Source organism: Lithobates pipiens, unplaced genomic scaffold, assembly GCF_037356315.1.
Source record: "Lithobates pipiens isolate NorthernLeopardFrog02 unplaced genomic scaffold, aLitPip1_a1.2 Scaffold_19, whole genome shotgun sequence".
Lineage (NCBI taxonomy): Eukaryota > Metazoa > Chordata > Amphibia > Anura > Ranidae > Lithobates > Lithobates pipiens.
In genome coordinates this window covers 401,846,701-401,867,676 of record NW_027507764.1, presented here as the reverse complement: position 1 = coordinate 401,867,676, position 20,976 = coordinate 401,846,701, and the positions used below count along the sequence as shown (strand labels likewise).

Here is a 20,976-nt window from a genome sequence, read left to right as displayed (position 1 = left end):
TTTTCTGACACTTGTTGCTTACAAGTAAAAATCCTGTATTTTCTGCCAGAAAATCACTTAGACCCCCCAAAAATGATATATATTTTTTTAGCAGAGATCCTAGGGAATAAAATAGCGGTTGTTGCAATATTTTATGTCACACGGCATTTGCACAGAGGTCTTTCAAATGCATTTTTTGGGGAAAAAAATACACCATTTAAAAAATAAAAATAAAATAAAAACAGTAAACTTAGCCCATTTTTTTTTTGTCCAAAAGTTTTGACTACCTGTTTTTATTTAATATATATATATATATATATATATATATATATATATATATATCTAAATCATACATACAAGTAAACTGATTGGAGGTTTGTTTTGTTTAATAAATGTTTAACTGTAAGAAATTTTCTGTATCACTTATGAAGACTGCTTTCACACTGGAGCGGGCAGGCGTTGATGGTAAAACGCAAGTTTTAGCGGCTCTTTACCATCATTTTAGCGGTGCTATTTGGCTGCTAGTGGGGCACATATAACCCAGCTAGCGGCCAAGGAAGAGGTTAAATGCGCCCATGAAGCACTGCTGCCAAATCGCATTGCATGCGCTTCGGCAGTGGTGCCCATTCATATCAATGGGCAGGAGTGGTGGAGGAGCGGTATACACCACTCCAAACGTGCTGCTCTGTCTTTCACACAGACTGCAGGGGAGCCATTTTGCAGGCACTTTACAGGCGCTATTTTTAGCCCAAAAGCGCCTTAAAACGCCACAGTGGGAAAGGTGTGTTAGATCAAGGGGGATTAAAAATAAATAAATAAATAAAATAAAATCGGCCTAACATATCGGCCCAAAAAAATCGGCATCATATATCGGCAATCGGCCGCCATGATTTCTAAATATCGGCATCGGCATCGGCCAGAGAAAAATCCATATCGGTCGACCTCTACTCTGTACTTTCTCTCCCTGTATAATTTTTCCTCTTTAATTCAATTGCCATGTAATACTTTTATAAACTGACATGTTGCATGTACAGACCAGGGCTGCCAAATAGGTGTTGGAGGGGGGGGGGGGGGGGGGGAGCAGGCGGTCAGGTAAGCTGCATAGTTCTGGCCCTTAGGTTTTTAAAGCTGGCTGCTAGAAATGTGTGAGCTTTAACTAGGCCTTCTTTAAAGGGTTAGTTTACCGAAAAATGCCTATGCAGATAAACTGTGCAGCGTTGACCAAAATTGAATAATTCCCTTTATTATAGGTGTCGGCCTTTTACGCATCTCATGAAACCTGACTAGACAACTCACAGGACGTTGCTAAGGACGTTGCCAAGTGAGGCTAGATGTTGCTGTTCACTGTTCACTTTCACTATCACAAACACTGAACTCTAAGCTACTGTATCGGGTGGAGCATGCATGTGAAGAGGTTTACGATAAGCGAAAGAGCTCGCTCCCGTTATGGTGAAGGTGGATGGTAACTGGTAGATTTCTCTTGGCAACATACTAGGAGTTTTCCAGTCAGGCTTTCCAGAGGTAAAAAACAAAAAAAGCAGCGCTCTGTGGGTAAAAGTCAGATGTATATGAAAAAGTATGTATGCATGAAAACATATGCACATTGGATTCAAATTGTTTATTATACTTGAACTGTTATCAAGCATTATATACAGAACTGTTAGATGCTGGTGCAGATTACAATAAAAAATAAGCATATAGCTATGTATTAATAAAATGATTTAAAAAAAATGGTTACACCATGAGGATGTCTTGATAAGAAGGGGTTAACTGTTCTTGGGAGGTTCAGCTGGTTAATTGTGGACCACGTTCTTCCTAGGACAGGGATATGCAATTAGCGGATCTCCAGCTGTTGCAGAACTACAAGTCCCATGAGGCATAGCAAGACTCTGAGAGCCACAAGCATGACACCCAGAGGCAGAGGCATGATGGGACTTGTAGTTTTGCAACAGCTGGAGGTCCGCTAATTGCATATCCCTGTCCTAGGATGTATGGAAGGCATTCAAGCGCCGATCGGAGGGAGTGGAATGGTGAAGCCTCTTCCTGCAGACAAACTATCAGACACTGCAGGTCTAAAGGTTAGCAGGGAGCGGTGATGTTTTGCCCTTGCCTCAATGATCCACAGACACAGCGTCAGGCTGTGGGGAGTGCGATGTGTCCGTCGCCACTGGTGAATGAGGCTGGGAATGCAGAGTATGACTGCTGAAACAAAGCACTACTCTGGAAGCCGGAACCCTGTGAATAGTGGTGGACGGCAAGCTAGAGAGTTACCGTAGCTGACATGTTTCACACCCCTGCGCTTTGTCAAAGCTATGGAAATTTTTAGAGAGGACTGAAATTAAGTGATGGGAGAGGGTGGAGAAACCCAAGTACTGTTAACCCATATTGTACACAAGCCAGTAGAATACATAAAAACCTGCTGTCAAGTACATGAAAAAACTACTGCTTGACCTACACATAAGCACCATAATGCCTACTGAGTGTTGAAAGTAATAGTAGTAACTAAATTGTAATTGTGAAAAATAACATGTAAATAAAAATGAAAACAGATGTTACATCTTGAAAAACCATAGTAACTAAAAGTGTAGGTAAGACAAATGTTTGGTGTATTGCTCATTGCTTTAATAAATATGAACATAAGAACCTAAGGGGGAATCGCATAACACTGTGAATGTCAAGTTCCTCGTTGAGGCCCCCTGGCATGAGAGAACCCAGGAGATGGATCCAAAGGGTTTCTAGTGCACAGAAGAGAAAACCTTTTGTTCTCATTCCCTTGGAGATGCACTCAATTGCCAAAACCTCCAGGATCAAAAGTCTGTGCCTGGAGGAATGCGTAGGACACTGATTGTCAAGGCCCTTTTTAATGAATCTGCGGTGTTCACCCACTCTCGTACAAAGGGTACATATCGTATGGCCAACGTATAGTTAATTACATGGACACCACAGGCTATAAATGACAAATTCTGTTCAGCAAGTGATAAACTGCCTGATTTGGAAAGAGGTACCTTGGTTTGTAACAATCTTTAGAACAGCCACGAGGTATCGATTGACGTGTGAGGCAGCCTCTTTTCCAGCATTTAAAAATGCGTGTTCTACTGTCAAAATATATCCTGATGTCCGAAATGGGTCTATTGGGTTTTTCTAACTTGCTGGGGGCAATGTTTTTAATGGCGCATGCTTTCCTAAAAGTAATTTGTGGTTTAGGAGGTAGACAAGGGTCCAAACGTTGATCCAGCTTTGGATTGTTATAATGTATCTGGATAATTTTTGAGATAGTTCTATATCTAGTGTTAAACGTAGCAACAAATCTAACAGTGTTTTCCATATCTTTAGTATAATTATTTTTTGGTGGTTTATTGGTGTGAGAGAGAGGCATATCGGACTAGGTCTCCCTTTTCCACAAACTTTTTAAGCATATTTTTGCCTTGTAATTTTGTAGTTTTCCACTCTTGTGCAGTGTCTCCTTAATCTATGAATCTGCCCATTTTTAATGTTATTTTTCCAGGTTGGGTGGTGGCAACTATCATAATGTAAATGGGAGTTGCCACTGGTGGGTTTGGTGTCATTACAGGTGATGGTATGCTGGTCCTGAGCTAGAACAAAGTACAGAAACGCCAACTCCATTGGGTCTAACATGTGGAAAGGATATTCCCAGTGCGTTAGTATTGCAATGGAAACAGAGGAGAACAGATCTGGGCCGCCACTCCAAATGAGCAGGAAGTCATCAATGTACTGTCTGTAGAAGACAATATGCTCCAAATAGGGATTGTTGGCCCAGACATGACATCCTCCCAATAACCCATGGTAAGGTTGGCATAAACTGGGGCAAAATTTGCTCCCATAGCGTTCCCTTTCTGTTTGAGGTAAAATTGGTCCAAAAAGGTTGTGCCGTAAACAAAAATCTATACTATCCAAAACAAACTTGGACTGTATGGAATTTAGCTCTCCACTCTTCATGAGGAAATATTGGATGACCGCAAGTCCGACCTCGTGAGGTATGGATGGATGTAGTGACGTAACGTCCAAAGAAGCCACATATAGCCCTCCTGCCAGGAATATTCTTTTAGAATATCGATAACCGGACTAGAATCCCTAATGTAAGAAGAAATTTGACAAACCATGGGCCAAAGCAGAAAATCTATGTAGACTGATAGGCCACTGATGAAACACTGCCAGGTTTGCCAGGGGGATCAACTAAAACTTTGTGGGCCTTGGCGGGGATAAAAATGGGGGGTGCTATAAGTAGCCGGTAGTAAAAAGTTTTTATTTTTTTATTAAGTATCCTCTCTTTCCAAGCTGCTTCAATTAGCGTAACGAGTTCCGACTGATAACCGGAAAGGATCAGAAGAAAGTTTCAAATGCATGTTATCAGCCAAAAGCTGATGGGCCTCCTTGAGGTAGTCTGATTTGTTTTAAACCACAAGGCTGCCCCCTTTCTCTGCCTGTTTGACAATTATGTCTTTATTTCTGGTGAGGTCTTTAAGGGCTAAGCGCTCAGGTGCACTTAGGCTTGATTTACACTAACGCATTTTTTGATGCATTTTGCAGAAATGCCGGGAAATTTTTTAACATGGGTTCCTATGGAACATGTTCACATCAATGCATTTTTTTGCCACTGCCTTTTTGGAAAGGGTCAGGGACTTTTTTCATGCAAAATGCAGCATTTTGCATGTAATAGAGGTCAATGGACCTGCATCAAAAATGCAATTGCAGCGTTTTTTTTTTTTTTCACTATATATAGCTGGTTGCTATCGCAATCGCAGCAAAATCGTGTGTCCAAAAAAACGCTTCAAGCACCGCAAAAAGCACTGCAAAAACGCTCAAAAGCAACATGCATAGATGCGAATCGAGCCTTAGAGTGGCAGAACTGTCTACCTGAAGTGTTGAACAATTTCACAAAATCCCCATTGACTGCCTGATAGAATGTCTGTCTCTGTGTGGACCTTTGGATTGTGTGGGGTTAAATGTGGATGGGGGTTTGAACGCAATGTGTCGAATTTCAGGGTCCAGGAAAGGTTCCTGTGACTGGCTCACTGTTGCCTTCTGCCCACAAATCCTCTATGATGTGCAAAATATCATTCTCGGATTGAGTTAAGGTTAAGACCCCTTTCACACCACGCCGCCCATAGCGTCGGCTGTAAAACGCCGCTATTTTTAGCGGCGTTTTACAGCCGACGCTATGGGCGGCGTGGTGTGAAAGGGGTCTTAACCTTAACTCAATCCGAGAATGATATTTTGCACATCATAGAGGATTTGTGGGCAGAAGGCAACAGTGAGCCAGTCACAGGAACCTTTCCTGGACCCTGAAATTCGACACATTGCGTTCAAACCCCCATCCACATTTAACCCCACACAATCCAAAGGTCCACACAGAGACAGACATTCTATCAGGCAGTCAATGGGGATTTTGTGAAATTGTTCAACACTTCAGGTAGACAGTTCTGCCACTCTAAGGCTCGATTCGCATCTATGCATGTTGCTTTTGAGCGTTTTTGCAGTGCTTTTTGCGGTGCTTGAAGCGTTTTTTTGGACACACGATTTTGCTGCGATTGCGATAGCAACCAGCTATATATAGTGAAAAAAAAAAAAACGCTGCACTTGCATTTTTGATGCAGGTCCATTGACCTCTATTACATGCAAAACGCTGCATTTTGCATGAAAAAAGTCCCTGACCCTTTCCAAAAAGGCAGTGGCAAAAAAATGCATTGATGTGAACATGTTCCATAGGAACCCATGTTAAAAAATTTCCCGGCATTTCTGCAAAATGCATCAAAAAATGCGTTAGTGTAAATCAAGCCTAAGTGCACCTGAGCGCTTAGCCCTTAAAGACCTCACCGGAAATAAAGACATAATTGTCAAACAGGCAGAGAAAGGGGGCAGCCTTGTGGTTTAAAACAAATCAGACTACCTCAAGGAGGCCCATCAGCTTTTGGCTGATAACATGCATTTGAAACTTTCTTCTGATCCTTTCCTTTTATCAGTCGGAACTCGTTACGCTAATTGAAGCAGCTTGGAAAGAGAGGATACTTAATAAAAAAATAAAAACTTTTTACTACCGGCTACTTATAGCACCCCCTATATTTTACCCTTCGGATTTGTGGCACATTTCGGCCGCTAGTGGGGTGCTTTTACTCCCCCGCTAGCGCCCGAGAAAGGGTTAAAACCGCCGCCAATAGCGGATGTTTTGCCTGCGGTAATACAGCACTGCCCCATTGATTTCAATGAGGAGCAGCGGTGGAGGAGCGGTAAACACACCGCTCCAAAGAAGTTGCTGGCAGGACTTTTCTTGATGTCCTGCCAGCGCACCGCTGCAGTTTGAAAGCCCTCAGGCTGTCACACTACAGACAATGGTGCAGCTGTTTTAGGGCAGATTGCAGGCGCTATTTCTAACGCTACAGCGCCTGCAGAATGCCCTTGGTGTGAAAGGGGTCTAAGTCCTTCCTTCCGATTTGGTATTATCTCAACACACTGGCTCGAGTTGTCATTCTTAGCATGTCTTTTCAATGTGGGGAAACAATTTTATTAAGATTCTTTGTTTCATCATGGACTGTCTTCCTTTTTGTCCAACTTTCTTTTTCTTTTGGTTGTGAGGCTCCCTTTGGAGACTGGAATAAAAAATTCTGATTGGCAGATGGTATATCATTGGTCTCGTTGTTAAAGGGAAAGTGGGCACCTCATTATTCCTAGGTCGAGCACCCTCTCTAATGTAGACCTCCAAATCCCTGGATAGTCTGTAGTTATTCGATGTAACTACAGCAAAGGTGGATGAGGTCAAGTTGCCGCTGCAATGGTGCTGTTGGGTCCAAGAGTAAGAGAGCATTGCTTAAAGTGGTTGTAAACCCTTACAACACCCTTACAACACACTTTGACCTACAGGTAAGCCTAGATTAAGGCTTTCCTGTAGGTCCAAGAAATAACTCCTAAACCTACACGGTTTAGGAGATATTTGCTGAAAGACAGGCACCGCTGTCTACGGCGCATGAGCCGTAGACAGCGGCGCGCAGGTGCACTGAGCGCGCTGTGGTCAACGGCGATATGCCACGAGTGCCGGCTCCCGTGCGCATGCACGGGAGTAACGTCATCGCGGCTTCGCCGAACTACAGCGGCGGAGCAGCAAGACCCACCGAGAAGATGGATGCGGCGGACTACAGGGGACAGCGGTGACTTTGCTGGCTCCTGTCAGGTAAGTGACACATGGACTACTATGGGATGCATAGTAGTCCATTATGCTTTACCTTTGCAGGGAATGAAAGAGGAAGTAAACTCATCAGGGTTTACTTCCTCTTTAAGGATGAAACGATGGGTGACATAGGTGGTTGTGGCTTGTCCAAAGTGGGGATGGAATCCTGAATCTGCCCTGATTGTGTGATGCCGGAATTATAATCCTGTATGTGTTTTATCATTTTGACGTTTGTGTTTTTATTTTTGTTTATTTATATTTATATCTCTATTTTGTTTTTTATCAAAAGTACGATCAGTTTATTTGGTCGACGGTAGACCTTGATGGATGTTGGCATCGTGTGTGTGTGTGTGTGTGTGTGTGTGTGTGTGTGCTATGTGTTGTATAATCCTGGAGACCCTGTGTGGAACGTTTCCACTCAAAGATGTGACCTGTTTTATAACCTGTGATGTCTTTCCATTTTTATTTTTATTTTTTTTATTCATCCTCATCATTTCTTTGTTTTTTTTTTAATTTTATTTTTTTACATTATTGTCCTGAACTTGCATCCTTTTTGAAAAGAGGCAGGAAGAACTAAAGACTTGAGCCCCCCCTCAGTCTTCTCAAGCACTTGTATTTCTGCAGCCCTTAGTTTCCTTTCTCTTTGAACCAATATCTTAATCCATTTCGTGGTACAAAACTCGGAAACCATGTACCACTCTTTTGAGGTCCTAGTCTAGAAAGCTACATTGCTTCTTAATACGGAGAACTATAGGGGTAATCCCTAAGGCCCCTTTCACACTGGGGCGGTTTTCAGGCGCCTGTGTAGCGCCTGAAAAACTGGCCCCTTTCACTCCAGTGTGAAAGCCCGAGGGGCTTTCACACTGCAGCGGTGCACTAGCAGGACGGTGAAAAAAGTCCTGCTAGCCGCATCTTTGGAGCGGTGTATTCACCTCTGCTAAACTGCTCCTAACCATTGAAATCAATGGGACAGCGCTGCTATACCGCCGGCAAAGCGCCGCTGCAGTGGCGCTTTGCGGGCGGTTTTAACCCTTTTTCGGCCGCTAGCGGGGGTTAAAACCACCCCGCTAGCGCCCGCAGACCACCGCTAAAACAACGGAAAAGCGCCGCTAAAAATAGCGGCGTTTTACCGCCGACGGCCGCACCACCCCAGTGTGAAAGGGGCCTAACTCCAGATATTTTTGTAAAAATGCAAGGTCCCACCATTGTGCATCTTCATACTGTTTGGCAGCCTGTAATTGGAGGAAAGCCTTTCCCATTTGGATCTCAAGGAGACCTATTACTATCTGAGGGTGAATTATTATTGGTTGCAATGCCATTGATATTTGAAATACTGAATAAATCCATACTATTAAAAATGAACTGAAGCCTATTGAACCTGTCTGAGGCCATAATGAAAATAAAAAAAAGTGCAGAAAAATTGATCTTGGACACTTGAGAGAAATATTGATATCTAGAGTCTCTATATGAACAATTCAACAACCTAAAACACTATAAAACATAAAATTCTGCTACTGCAGATATGCAAAGTCCCATGAATTTATAACACCATCATACGTAAATGATATAATTATGGCGTGTGATGGTTGGGTCCAATCCTGGTTTGACCAAAAAAGACTGTCGGTGAGCTGCTGGAGAAGAATCCAAAAAGAGCAAAATGGACAAGTTCCTGAAGTGCTCAAAACATGCAGTCAAATGAGGGTGTATTAAAAGTAGGGCTGACCCTACTCTGACATTGCCAGTTGTTAAATTTTTTTTTTTTTTTTTTGTCTCCTCTATATTCAGACCAAAAAATGTATATACCAGAGGCAACAATAAGGCATATTAATCTGCAAAATGTAATGGCACAAATTCCTTAGCACTTTAGAAAAGACATAGATCAGTCACGATCCTTGAAGGGGCTTACTAAAAACAGTTATGGTCCTCAAGATTCAGTCCTGTCTGTAATATTGCAGTGCTGAGCATTAGCTGTAATCCACAGCCTTAGTTCCATACAATGCAATTTAGCTGGCAATGCAGACTTTGATAAGACTATTACTTGCTAGGACCTAGTTGGCACTAATGGGTTTTGGCAGCCGAACAGTATTTTTTTTTTTTTTTTTTTTTATCCCTTGTCCCATTTCAGCTCTTCCTGGAATCTAAAGCATGGTCTCTAGAACAGAGCTGGAACAAGGTGGGGGCAGGAGGGGCAGCTCCCGTGGCTGCAGTGTTGGGGGGGGGGGGGGGGCAAGTTTCCTCCAAATCTACTGCTACAGGCTGACAGGAAAAAGGGCAGTGCTAACAGTGTAATCACCATCAAGCTAATTGTGCGGGTGGACAGTAGCAGGCTAAATGGTTGGGACAGTCACGGGAAAGGCACCACTCTTCTGGGGAGGAGGGGAGGGGACCAACTTCTTCATCTATGTCCTCTTAAAGGGGCTGTAAGGGCCAAAGGTTTTTTTATCTTAATGCATTAAGATAAAAAGCCTTCTGTGTGCAGAACACTTCCCTCTCTGTCCAGTGATGTCCAGGAGTGTCTCAGCCATTCGAGATTCACTTTCCTGATTGGTTGAGACACAGCAATGGCGCCATTGGCTCCCGCTGCTGTTAAAGTAAGCTAGCCAATCAGGGGAGAGGGGGAGGGCCGGGGCTTCATGTCTGAATTGACACAGGGAGCTGTGACTCGGCTCAGGTGCCCCAATAGCAAGCTGGTTGCTATGGGGGCCACTGAACAGGAGAGGGACCAGAGAAGAGGAGGATCTGAGCTGTGCTGTGCAAATATACTGCAACAGAGCAGCTAAGTGTAACATTATTTCTATAGGAAAAAAATGACTTTACAATCACTGTAAAACTTTGGTTTGAGTAGTCTGCCACTGAATATACAAATTCCATTGCCTCACAGGTAGTGAGGAAGAATTGTCACCTACTCCACCTATTTTAACCCCTAAAATTCTGCACCACAACTGCGTTAAATGTGGGGTGGTTGGAGCGTGCTCTCAGACACATAAAAATATCCCTGCTGTCACATTCAGCACCAGCATACATCGGCAGCTGTATACCCCTATACAGCTGCCTTTGCAGCTTTAACCACTTCAGCCCCGGACCAATTGTCAGCCTAAGGACCAGAGGTCTTTTTACAATTTCGCACTGCACTGCTTTAACTGGTAATTGCGCGGTCATGCTATGTTGTACCCAAACAAAATTTGCGTCCTTTTCTTCCCACAAATAGAGCTTTCTTTTGATGGTATTTGATTGCCTGATATTTGATTCTTTTTTATGATATAAAAGGAAAAAAGACTGAAAATTTTAAAAAATATATATATTTTCTACTTTTTGTTATAAGAAAAATCAAATGAACTCAGTTTTAGTCATACATTTAGGCCAAAATGTATTCAGCCACATGTCTTTAGTAAAAAAAGTCAATAAGTGTATATTTATTGGTTTGCGCAAAAGTTATAACATCTACAAACTAGAGTACATTTTCTGGAATTTACACAGCTTTTAATTATATTATATTTACTGAGAGGCATGTTGAGTCCATGAAATATTTTATATTTTGCCACAAGTTGCAGGAATATTAAAAATGATTTATTTTTTTTGCACAAAGTTGTCACTAAATGATATATTGCTCACATGCTATGGGCATAAGTGAAATTACACCCCAAAATAAATTCCGCTGCTTCTCCCGAGTATGGGGATACCACATGTGGGGGACTTTTTGGGAGCCAGTCACGTACGTGACCCCGAAAACCAAGCACCGCCTTCAGGACTTAAATATAAAACGCTACCAAAAAAAACTGTTAGCGATCACAGGGATCAGGCCTGACTCTGCGAACGCGGCAGTTATGTGTTTAGTGTTTTGTAAGTGACAGTGATCGATCGATACTGCACTTGGGTGGGCTGGGCAGAGGGGCAAAACGCAGGTGCTAGCAGGTATCTGGGCTGATCCCGCTAACAATGCGTTTTTTTGGAACCCTAAACTGCTGGGGACGCTAGTATAGATCTGATCAGATATTGATCTGTTCAGATACTATACCACTACAGGAGGTGTATGCTTTGCGTGTGGGTTTTAGCACTACAAGACTCTACTCAGTGTGCCAGCTACAAGCTTATTTCTCTGCTCAATCAACACTTGAAATTGTCCACAAAAATCCTGGCTATGCGCCTGATCTCTCAACTTTTTTTTTTAGCATTCATTCACGCTTTGTGTGCTTAATGTTATCCACTCTGCCTTATCAGAGATCAGTCTAACTTTCCTCTTAGCCACATACTTGGAGAAGGTCTTTGACAGGGTGGATCGGAAATTCATTCATTGCATTGAGGGTCTGGGCCCTACTGTGAAAGTGTGATTTGGCTAACTCTCCCAATTGCCCTAAGCACAGGGGTAAATCCAATGGAATATTTTCATTCCCTTTCTCTTAGAAGTGGAACGAGACTGGGTTGCCCCTGTCACCCTTGGATTTCTTCCTAACACTGGAGCCTATGTTATGTTAGACGTAAAGAAGATATCCACTGTGTAAGGATTGGGCTGTCAGAAGATCTGCTTATGTGGGATCTGCTTTTTATTCTTAGTCACCTGGACATTACAGTCCTAATGGCCGAATGTTAACGCTACTAGAGTTGGAGAGGTCAGCTCTATAACTTCAAAATAAATAATCACAAGATGGAGGCACTTAGCCTGAACTTGTCTGAGGCATTTGTACAGAATTGGCTTTTTCTTTCAAGTGGGAATCTTCTCACTTTGGATACCTTGGAATCCAGGTGGTGAGCAACCCCTCCAAATTGTATTCCTTGACATTCCTACCTCTTATTTCTTTTAAAAGGGACACCTTGGGCCAGTGGCGGCTGGTGCTCAAAAATTTTTTGGGGGGAGGAAACTAAAATAATTAAAAAAAATTGCAGCCGCCACGGTGTACCCTGCCCGCTGTCTGCCCGGCACTTACCCTGTCTCGATGGGACAGCGGGTGACGTCGGTGAGTGGTTTCCTCAATGTCCTTGATGTCTTCTGTCCGCTCCTCCCGTCCTCTCCTATGATTGGACACCTAGGCGTTCAATCACAGCTCCTGTTGTTTCAGCCAATCAGATGACTGGTAGCAGACCTGAGCACCTAATTGACCGAGAGGCGGTTCAGTGTTAGGAAAGTGAATATTCATTTGCTTTTCTAACACAGCTGAGTGAATTGTGAGAGCCAAGCATGGCACTCACTTTTTACCTTTTTTGATGCCTATTAGAGTCTGTGGCTCTAATCAGGTGCTTCAAAAATACCCCTGCTGTAATTCGGGGGCACTAATAGGGGGTGGCAGCGGCGGCCATGCATTGCATGAATCTATTGGTGATAGAGGGGTGGCTGGAGAGAGGGCGATGCCCATGTGCCCTTATGGACGCACCGCCACTGCCTTGGACTGGTCTAAACATGCCTTCTCGTGGACAGGCACATGTAATGTGATAAATAAAACCTGCAAAGTTCTAATACATGCTACAGGCACTGCCCATACATGTTCTACATGTTTCAAAATTATTCAATTAATCTGGAGCAGATTTGTCTGGGCTTCTGAGTGGATACTGAACAGCAAACTTTAGCCCGCTGTCAATTGAAAACGGGTCACAGGAGTGCAGAATTAAGTGCTCTCCTTTGACAGGCGACGTATAGCTGAAATGGCATTGGCCATGCTTCTCCTTTTAATCATCACTCCCCATTTTATATAGTCACACACTCCCAGGTAATTTTCTAATTTCCCAGATCTCATGCTTATTAGCCATTCTCCAATGTGCAAAGAACATAAATTTTGGTTAGTGGAGAGGGATTAGAGCACCTGCCAGTTGTTGCTGTCTCGATTAGGGAGATTACCCTTCCCAATTTGTCTTGTTTACCGTTCTCGTCGAAAGTAAAATAAAATCCCAGATTATGGACTGATGTTGGAGCAGTAATAGAGGGGAAATCTTCCAGTGGGGACACTAGTTCTGGTGACATACTGGGATTTTCTCACTTTGGAGAGATTTGCTTTCACTTCCTGTTTTGGCTATATAACCGGCTGTGAAGAGAAATCTCCAAAATGGGACAAATGGCAAAAACAAAACTTGACAGGGTTTATAACTCCTTAGTGGTTTAAATGCTCCCATGCTTCATGTCAGTACATTACACTTTAAGTTCCATTTACTGTGTTGATTCTGAAGCCAGCTGTGTAGACAGCCTAAAAGGGGGAAAAAGTACTGATTCTAAAGCTGACACTGAATGTATGCATTTGATATATATTAAATTATTTATCAGCATAGCCCTTCTTTAGCCATCGTAATTCTCACTAAGCCCCTAGACTCTGCAGAGATAAAATACATTAGGTGGAATGCATGGTATGGGAAAGCTGCACTTGGCATGATTAAAGACCTACAAGCAAGATATAACATTTGACACTGGCTCCTTAATTATACATATTTCATTATCATGGCGTGTAATTACTGCTATGAATTTAACTAGCAAGATTAAAGGGAACCTGTCGGGAAATGCCTTTTTACATGAAATAAAAAAAAAAAAAATACATACTTTTTAGCAGTACAGATGTTGGCATGGCCCAGTTACTCACCTTCAGAGTACTCCCTTGCCGCAACTTCCTCCTTCACAGTTGCCACTATCTGATGGGAGGTTTTACAGAGAATGTACAATCAGATTATTGCATTTATATGCAGGGTATGGTCTGACAAGTGTATGTATATATATGTATGTGTGTATATATATATTACAAGTCTGGGTTCATTGGGCTGCCTATTTAAATACTGATATTTTGTACATAATTAGATTACACCCCCCTCCCCCTTTCCTGAAGTTTTTCTGATTTTATAGGAACATGAGGTCTCAGTGAATAGTAAAGTCTTGCTTCTTCCTTACCTCTTTATTATTCTGCTGTTACCAGTTATTTATCTGAAACTGAGGAATCCCTTGAGCTTTTTATTAGAATGTTTTGTAAGATTTACTTGCTCTTTTGTCTTCCTTGTAGCCTATCTTTAAATAGATTTTTAAGTCTGAATTGAAATCTGTATTGTGTGTTTTGTTTGCAGATAGGTAGAATGATGCACTGCCCAGATCTTTACAAAATGGATTAGATGCTGTCAGTATTACCAGGCCCACCCCCGACATCACCGCTGAATTTTGACAACTGATCTCTCTGTGCATGAAGCTACTTTACATGTCAGATTCTCACACTGAACGGCTCTGGCAAGCGTCAATATCGGCTCAGTGTGGAACTCCCTCTCCTCTGCCAGTGCCAATCAGTGCACTGAGTGCAGGGATGGGGTGATGAGCTTAGCAGCCAGGCACATTGTCCATGGGGGGTTGGCCTGGGGGCCTGAAATATGTTGGTTTATTAATGCCACGTGCTGACCTTTAGTATAATGGGTAACCTGGTATTTACCAGGTTGACCACCACTGATTTATGCTGAAATGGAAGGATTTGAATTTTGACCTTCAGTTCAGCTGCAGTTACTTTAGTGCAAGGGCCAGCAACCTTTTTTCGGCTTAAGGGCCAGATTCAATGTATGTGAATGCATGGAGGGTCGTATTCACCTGCTAATAGATGAAGCTAACCTTACACATCCTGGCTCCCTTTATATTACACACCCCCCTGCCCCTCTGGACCCCTTTACGTTCCACAGCCCCACAGCTCTGGACCTCTTTTTTTCTATTACACATTTTATTTTTACACTGTTCCTTTGAAAAATTCTGATCACTTTTATTACTGTCGGAAGGAATATACTCTTTATGGAGGAATCTGGGGTCTATAAGACCCCAAATCCCTCCTTTCCCCTTAAAAGCATTTAAAGCCAAGTTTGGCTGTTTTTGATACTATAATTTTTTATTTTATTTTTTTTATTGAAATCTTTAACCGTTTAAGGACTTCCTCACGCTGATGTACGTTGGCAGAATGGCACGGCTGGGCAAAAGCATGTACCTGTACGTGGCCCTTTAAGTGCCCAGCCGTCCTGAGCTCCATGGCCACGGGACCCGGCGGCGATCGGGTCACGGCACTGAAGAACAAGGAGAGGTAAGTGTAAACCTCTCCTCATGCTTCCTACTGAGGCTGTCACTGATCGTGTGTTTCCTGTTATAGGGAAAGACGATCTGTGACGAACCACGCAATTGTCGGTTAAAGCGAAGCAGTGTCGAATCTCAAAAAGGAGCTTGGTCCTTTAGCTGGAAAATGGTCCGGGACTTAAGTGGTTAAACTGGAAGTGATGTCATGACATCTCTTCCAGGTTACTAGATCTGAGACCTGATCAGAGACCATTATGGCCAGCCGAAGTCTCCGGCCAGCGCAAGTGCCAGCTAGTCGCTCGTGCCTCCCGGTGGGACTGGAGAGGGGGGAGTGACGTCCCCTTGCACCGCTTGAGATAACCAAGCGGCTTCTTGGCTGCATTCGTTGTTATCCCAAGAAAGTCAACCACCAGCTCAAAAAAAAAAAGCATGCACCCATCACCCCAGTACAGGTCATTGTGAAGGGGTTAAAATGACCATGGGCCAGGTACATGTAAATTCATCGCGTGCACTGACAGGCCGGACATTTAGTGGCAGCAGGCCAGGTGCAGCCCACGGGCTGTAGGTTGCTGGCACCTATTTAAAGTAAATAGACATTCATCCAAAATTATTGAATGTATTGTGGGCTCACGCATTTTTGTTGGCACAAATTACATGGTCGGACTGTTTTCCTTGATGACTGCTGCATCTGGAGACTTTCAAAGGCCTCGGTTTTTTTCATGTGCCCTCTAGTCACTTTGATTAGTAGTAAAAGTAATAAATGTATGTAGTGAAAAAAGCCCATCTCCATATTCATCCCTAATATTTTACAAAGACTAGGAAAAAAAAGTTTAAGCAAGGGACTGTGAGGCACCCTAGTAAAACCATGCTGCCAATGGCTTCAGACTATGTTGCCTTTCTACTCATCCAGCCGTAGACTGTTACCCAAAATGGCAAAAGTGGAAAAGCCTCATTAGAGACCTCTAGCATACTCCTTTAAATATCATGGACCCATAGGTTACATGCAGGTCTCTATCTATCAGATACAGCCCTCTTGCTTTCTCAAATAGGTGGACATTGAAAGGGTTTAATTTCTTAAAGTCCCTACAGTCTAATTATTCTGTGATATCTGGAGAGATTTTGCAAAGTATTGCAAGTATGTTTCCCCTTAAACACTGCAATCTTCTTCTTTTTTTTTTTTTTTTTTCTTTCCCTTATTTCTGAGGCTCAGATGAAAATAACATTATTCTATTTATAAAATGTGAGTGTGTGCGAGGAGACTGCATGCCGTGTGAATTATCCAAGATTGGGGAGGAGGAAAAGGCCAATGCTGTATGTTTTATGTAATCATAGTGCATTACAGTATGTAGTGATTTCCTTTTCCATGTTAATTGCCACATTAGCGAGCATTCAGTAAGTCTATAGTGGAAGATCTCCTGGAATGTAATACTTCATGATTTTGTTTCATGTATATCTTTGCATGCATTCAGAAATCTTTGTATTGTCATGAAAGCGTTGGCATATTCTTATATGTACTTAAATTCTAAAGTTGGGCCATCTAACACTGATTGATATAAACAGTTTATTGTGAAAAAACATGACAGTGCCTAAACAAACTCTGTTCCTCTGGCTTGATAGGCATACCCTGCCTGCTGCTTCTGATAGATGGTATCATTTGGTCTTCGTCCAAAAAAGAGATGAGAGGCTGGTGGTAATTTATTTTTATTTTTTTGCAAAAAGGGAGTATGGGTCAAAAGCAATCTGCAGAATACCTACTATAGTCATGGCGAAAAATATTGGCACCCCTGCATTTCTGTCAATAATAATGCATCACTTCGCCCATTAAGTTGTTGCAATTACAAATGTTTAGGCATTCTCATGTGTTTTTCTTTTGTTTGTATTGTACGAGTCAAAAAAAAAAGAAACAAAAAACAAATCTGACACATTCCATGTAAAATGCCAAAAATGGACTGGACAAAATTATTGGCACCCTTTAATATTTGACAGCACATCCCTTTGAAAAAAATTAACTGAAACCAATCACTTGTAACCATCATTGAGTTTCTTACCCCTCCCTACTGGGATTTTAGACAACTCTTCTTTCGCCAACTGCTCCAGGGGTCTCAGATTGAAAAGGGTTACCTTTTCCAACTTCTGTTTTGAGATCTCTCCACAGTTACTTTATGGGATTTAGATCTGGACTCCTTGCTGGCCAGCTCGGTACTCCCCAGCACTTTTTCTTACACTTCAGCCCCAGAAGGATTTACCCCCTTCCTGACCAGAGCACTTTTTGCGATATGGCACCGTCGCTTTAACAATTGTGTGACATTGCACTCAAAGAAAATTTATGTCCTTTTTTTCCCATAAATAGAGCTTTCTTTTGGTGGTATTTGATCACCTCTGCTGTTTTATTTCTTGCACTGTAAACAGTGACAATTTTGGAAAAAAAAAGCAATATTTTACTTTTTGCTATAATAAATATTCCCCAAAAATATATGAACATTTTTTTTTTTCTCAGTTTAGGCCGATATGTATTCTTCTACATATGTTTGGTAGCGTGATTGAAGATGGACTTCGCGGGGCGCTTTTTTTTTTTCCCATATTGTCAAACTGTCTCTTGTGGTTTTTAGCTTTTTTGCTAAATGGGTAGAATACCCATTCACATGGGGGGATGGTATCTGGTATGGATTTTAGGGGGACTCCCGTCATGCCAATTTTTTCAAAAAATTTGTAGTTCCCCATAAAATCGATACCAGACCCAAAGGGCTTGTTGGCCTGGGGGGAGGGGGGAGAACCCATGCTGTGTGTTTTTTTTTTTTTTTTTTTTTCTTCTGTCATAGGGTTTAATAAACTGTAATATATACTGTACACTGACTGGACTAAGGATGTGTATACACACAGTATCTAACAAAAGCGAGTACACCCCTCATATTTTTGTAAATATTTTATTAGATCTTTTCATTTGACAACACTGAAGAAGTTACACTTTGCTACAATGTAGTGAGTGGACAGCTTGTAGAACAGTGTAAATTTGCTGTCCCCGCAAAATAACTCAACACACAGCCATTAATGTCTAAACCGCTGGCAACAGTACACCCCTAAGTGAAAATGTCCAAATTGGGTCCATTATCCCTTTTCCCTCTCCGGTGACATGTGACTCCTTACTGTTACAAGGTCTCAGGTGTGAATGGGGAGCAGGTGTATTAGATTTGGTGTCATTGCTCTCTCTCTCTCATACTGGTCACTGGAAGTTCAACGTGTCACCTCATGGCAAAGAACTCTGAGGATCTGAAATGTGTGTAATTGGCATATCCAAAGAATATATATATATGCTCCAACATATGCAAATCAATATGGTAATACAGTCCAACTTAAAGTGATGTCACATGAAAAGATATAATAAAATATTTACAAAAATGTGAGGGGGGTGTACTCACTTTTGTGAGTTATTATGCAGGATTTATATAGCGCCAACAATTTACCCAGCGCTTTACAATATAAAAGCAGACAATACATTTACAATACAATAAAATACAAGAGGATTGAGGGCCCTGCTCAAAAGAGCTTACAATCTAATAGAGTGGGGCAGGTGGCACAAAAGGTTATAACTGGGGAATGAGCTGATGGAAGTGGTAGGAGATTCGTTGGAGACATAATGGGCTTCCCTGAAGAAGAGATGAGTTTTCAGGGATCACCTGAAGGTAGCAAGAGTAGGGGATAGCCAGACCAGTGGAGGCAGTGAGTTCCAGGGGTTGGGAGAGCTTCTGGAGAAATCCTGGAGACGAGAGAGATTTAGAGTAGGAGGTCTTGAGAAGAGCAGAGGAGACTATTTGGGTGTGTATATATATTATATTATTTTTTTTTTCTAATAAAAACATACCAAAAAAATACTTAATAAGCTCAACGTTAACAGATAAAACAAACTCAGCAGGCCCTGCCATTGTCTAACTCCATCCAGAAAGGAGAAAAGCGTTGAGAAGGCCTAATCCCAGGTTGCACAAAAAAATTTAAATTGGGAAATTTTATAGTACTTAGCCTATATAAAATAAATAACCTAAATAAAAATTTGAAATGACTAAGGGTGAAGCCGAAAGTCTTCCTAACACACCCAAAACAACGTCCCAAGGTAAGTGGGGCAGTAAGTGGTTAAAGCTTACCTTCCTCCCTATATATTCTTATTGAATTGTCACCATGGTGGGCTGCCTCGTGGCCAATGGGAATGTGGGGAAGCAAGAAAGTTTCTGTAATATCAGTAGTTTGGTGGTATATAAAGTAACAATTTTTATTCTCTTCCAGAGTGCAAATTTACCTGCACCAGTGGCAAATGTTTGTATCTTGGATCGCTCATCTGTAACAGACTGAATGACTGTGGAGATAACAGTGATGAAGAGAACTGCCCCTTGGTGACTGAACACCCTCCGCCAGGGATTTTTACCTGTAAGTGCCTAACTATATATCTATTAGCGGTTATTTTTACTGTTTATCTCAGTAAGCTGTATCAGTTGGCACTGATGGGGAAAACCAGGATAGTGTGGTCTGGTAACAGCTTGCCTGATAAATGTCTGTATTCCTTTCCACCCACACATGGCAATTCATTCATGTGTGTTCAGTCTGTGTTGGAAATCTGATGTGTAAGACTGAGCAATAATGCATTTGGGTTTGTATCAATGCCATCGCTGTGGATAATTATGCAGGAATTTTTTTTTTCTGTTGGATACATTGGGTAAATTAAAACTACATGTGGGAATGGTCCCATGTAATTACTTTTCAGTGAATTGTAAGGCATTGATTGGACTGTTTGTGAAATTTTGTGGTTGTAATTTTCTCGTTTTGGATGTCAGGAACAATGGACATGCTTGTTGAATGAAAAACTATATAAGGTGATAGTTTATACTTTACTAAAGCCAAACCTTTCCTTCCTTTTTTTTTTTTTTTTTTTTTTTTTTTTTATGAATCGTAACTTTTTGTGTGTTTTGTTTTTATTTTTTTATGTAATTCAACAGAAACAAGACAATGCAAAACACCTAGACAATATTCAGTAGTCTACGGTAGCCATGTCCTAAAGCTGATGCAGTCAAACGTACCTTGATCAGCTTCTTCAGCTTCTTCAGTTTATTCAACATATAAATACAATATTAATACAATGAATATGCAATGTACCCCCAGAGAGAAGAATCCTCTCCTCTCATCTATTATAGTTCATTACAGTCCTTGGGTATACTATTCATATATACACTTACAGACCACAAAGACAAGTAAAATGGTAAGGTTTACCACTTACCAACTCTTGAACTACAGGGTGTTGGCCAAAACATGTATAAAAGGGCATTTTGTGCTATGGATGTGTGTGACAGTTTTTTTTATCATAATAGCAACCTTGATCTGTGTCTTTCATGAAAGGAGTTATTGAAATATTTTTTTATGTAATGGGCACAACAGGCGTCAGGCCTGGCACTGACAACTATGGATCCCAAAGTTTGCCAAATTTGAGAACAACCCCCTTGCTGAAATATTAGTTTATTCCTCGGAAAGAGATTTTTTTTCTGCATTCCTTAAAGCTTGGGGGCTTAGGTGACAACCATTTCTGTGCTATTGGCTTGTGTGCCATGGTTGGGACATTGCAGATTATGTTCTGCCATGTGGGATCGCTAGCCCCCCAAAACAAAATCTTTATAGATGGGATACCTTTTGATGTAGTTGCCTCTTAGAACAAGAACGAAGCATTAGAAGTAGACCTTTTCCCTGTTTGCGAATATGGGATTTTAGTAACCGCGAGTTACGTTTATCTGGAAAGAAATTACAACTAACCATGAAATGCCTTTTTTTTTTTTTTTTT

The 20,976-nt window shown here is 41.7% G+C and overlaps 1 protein-coding gene across 1 annotated transcript in view; it reads left to right on the top strand.

Moving 5' to 3' along the window:
- LDLRAD4 (low density lipoprotein receptor class A domain containing 4) overlaps positions 1-20,976 on the top strand; it is a 488,264-nt gene that overhangs the window by 246,203 nt on the left and 221,085 nt on the right. The window contains exon 3 of the mRNA XM_077492398.1: positions 19,437-19,577. Coding sequence (XP_077348524.1) covers positions 19,437-19,577 — 141 coding nt within the window. The remainder of the gene's footprint in view (positions 1-19,436; positions 19,578-20,976) is intronic.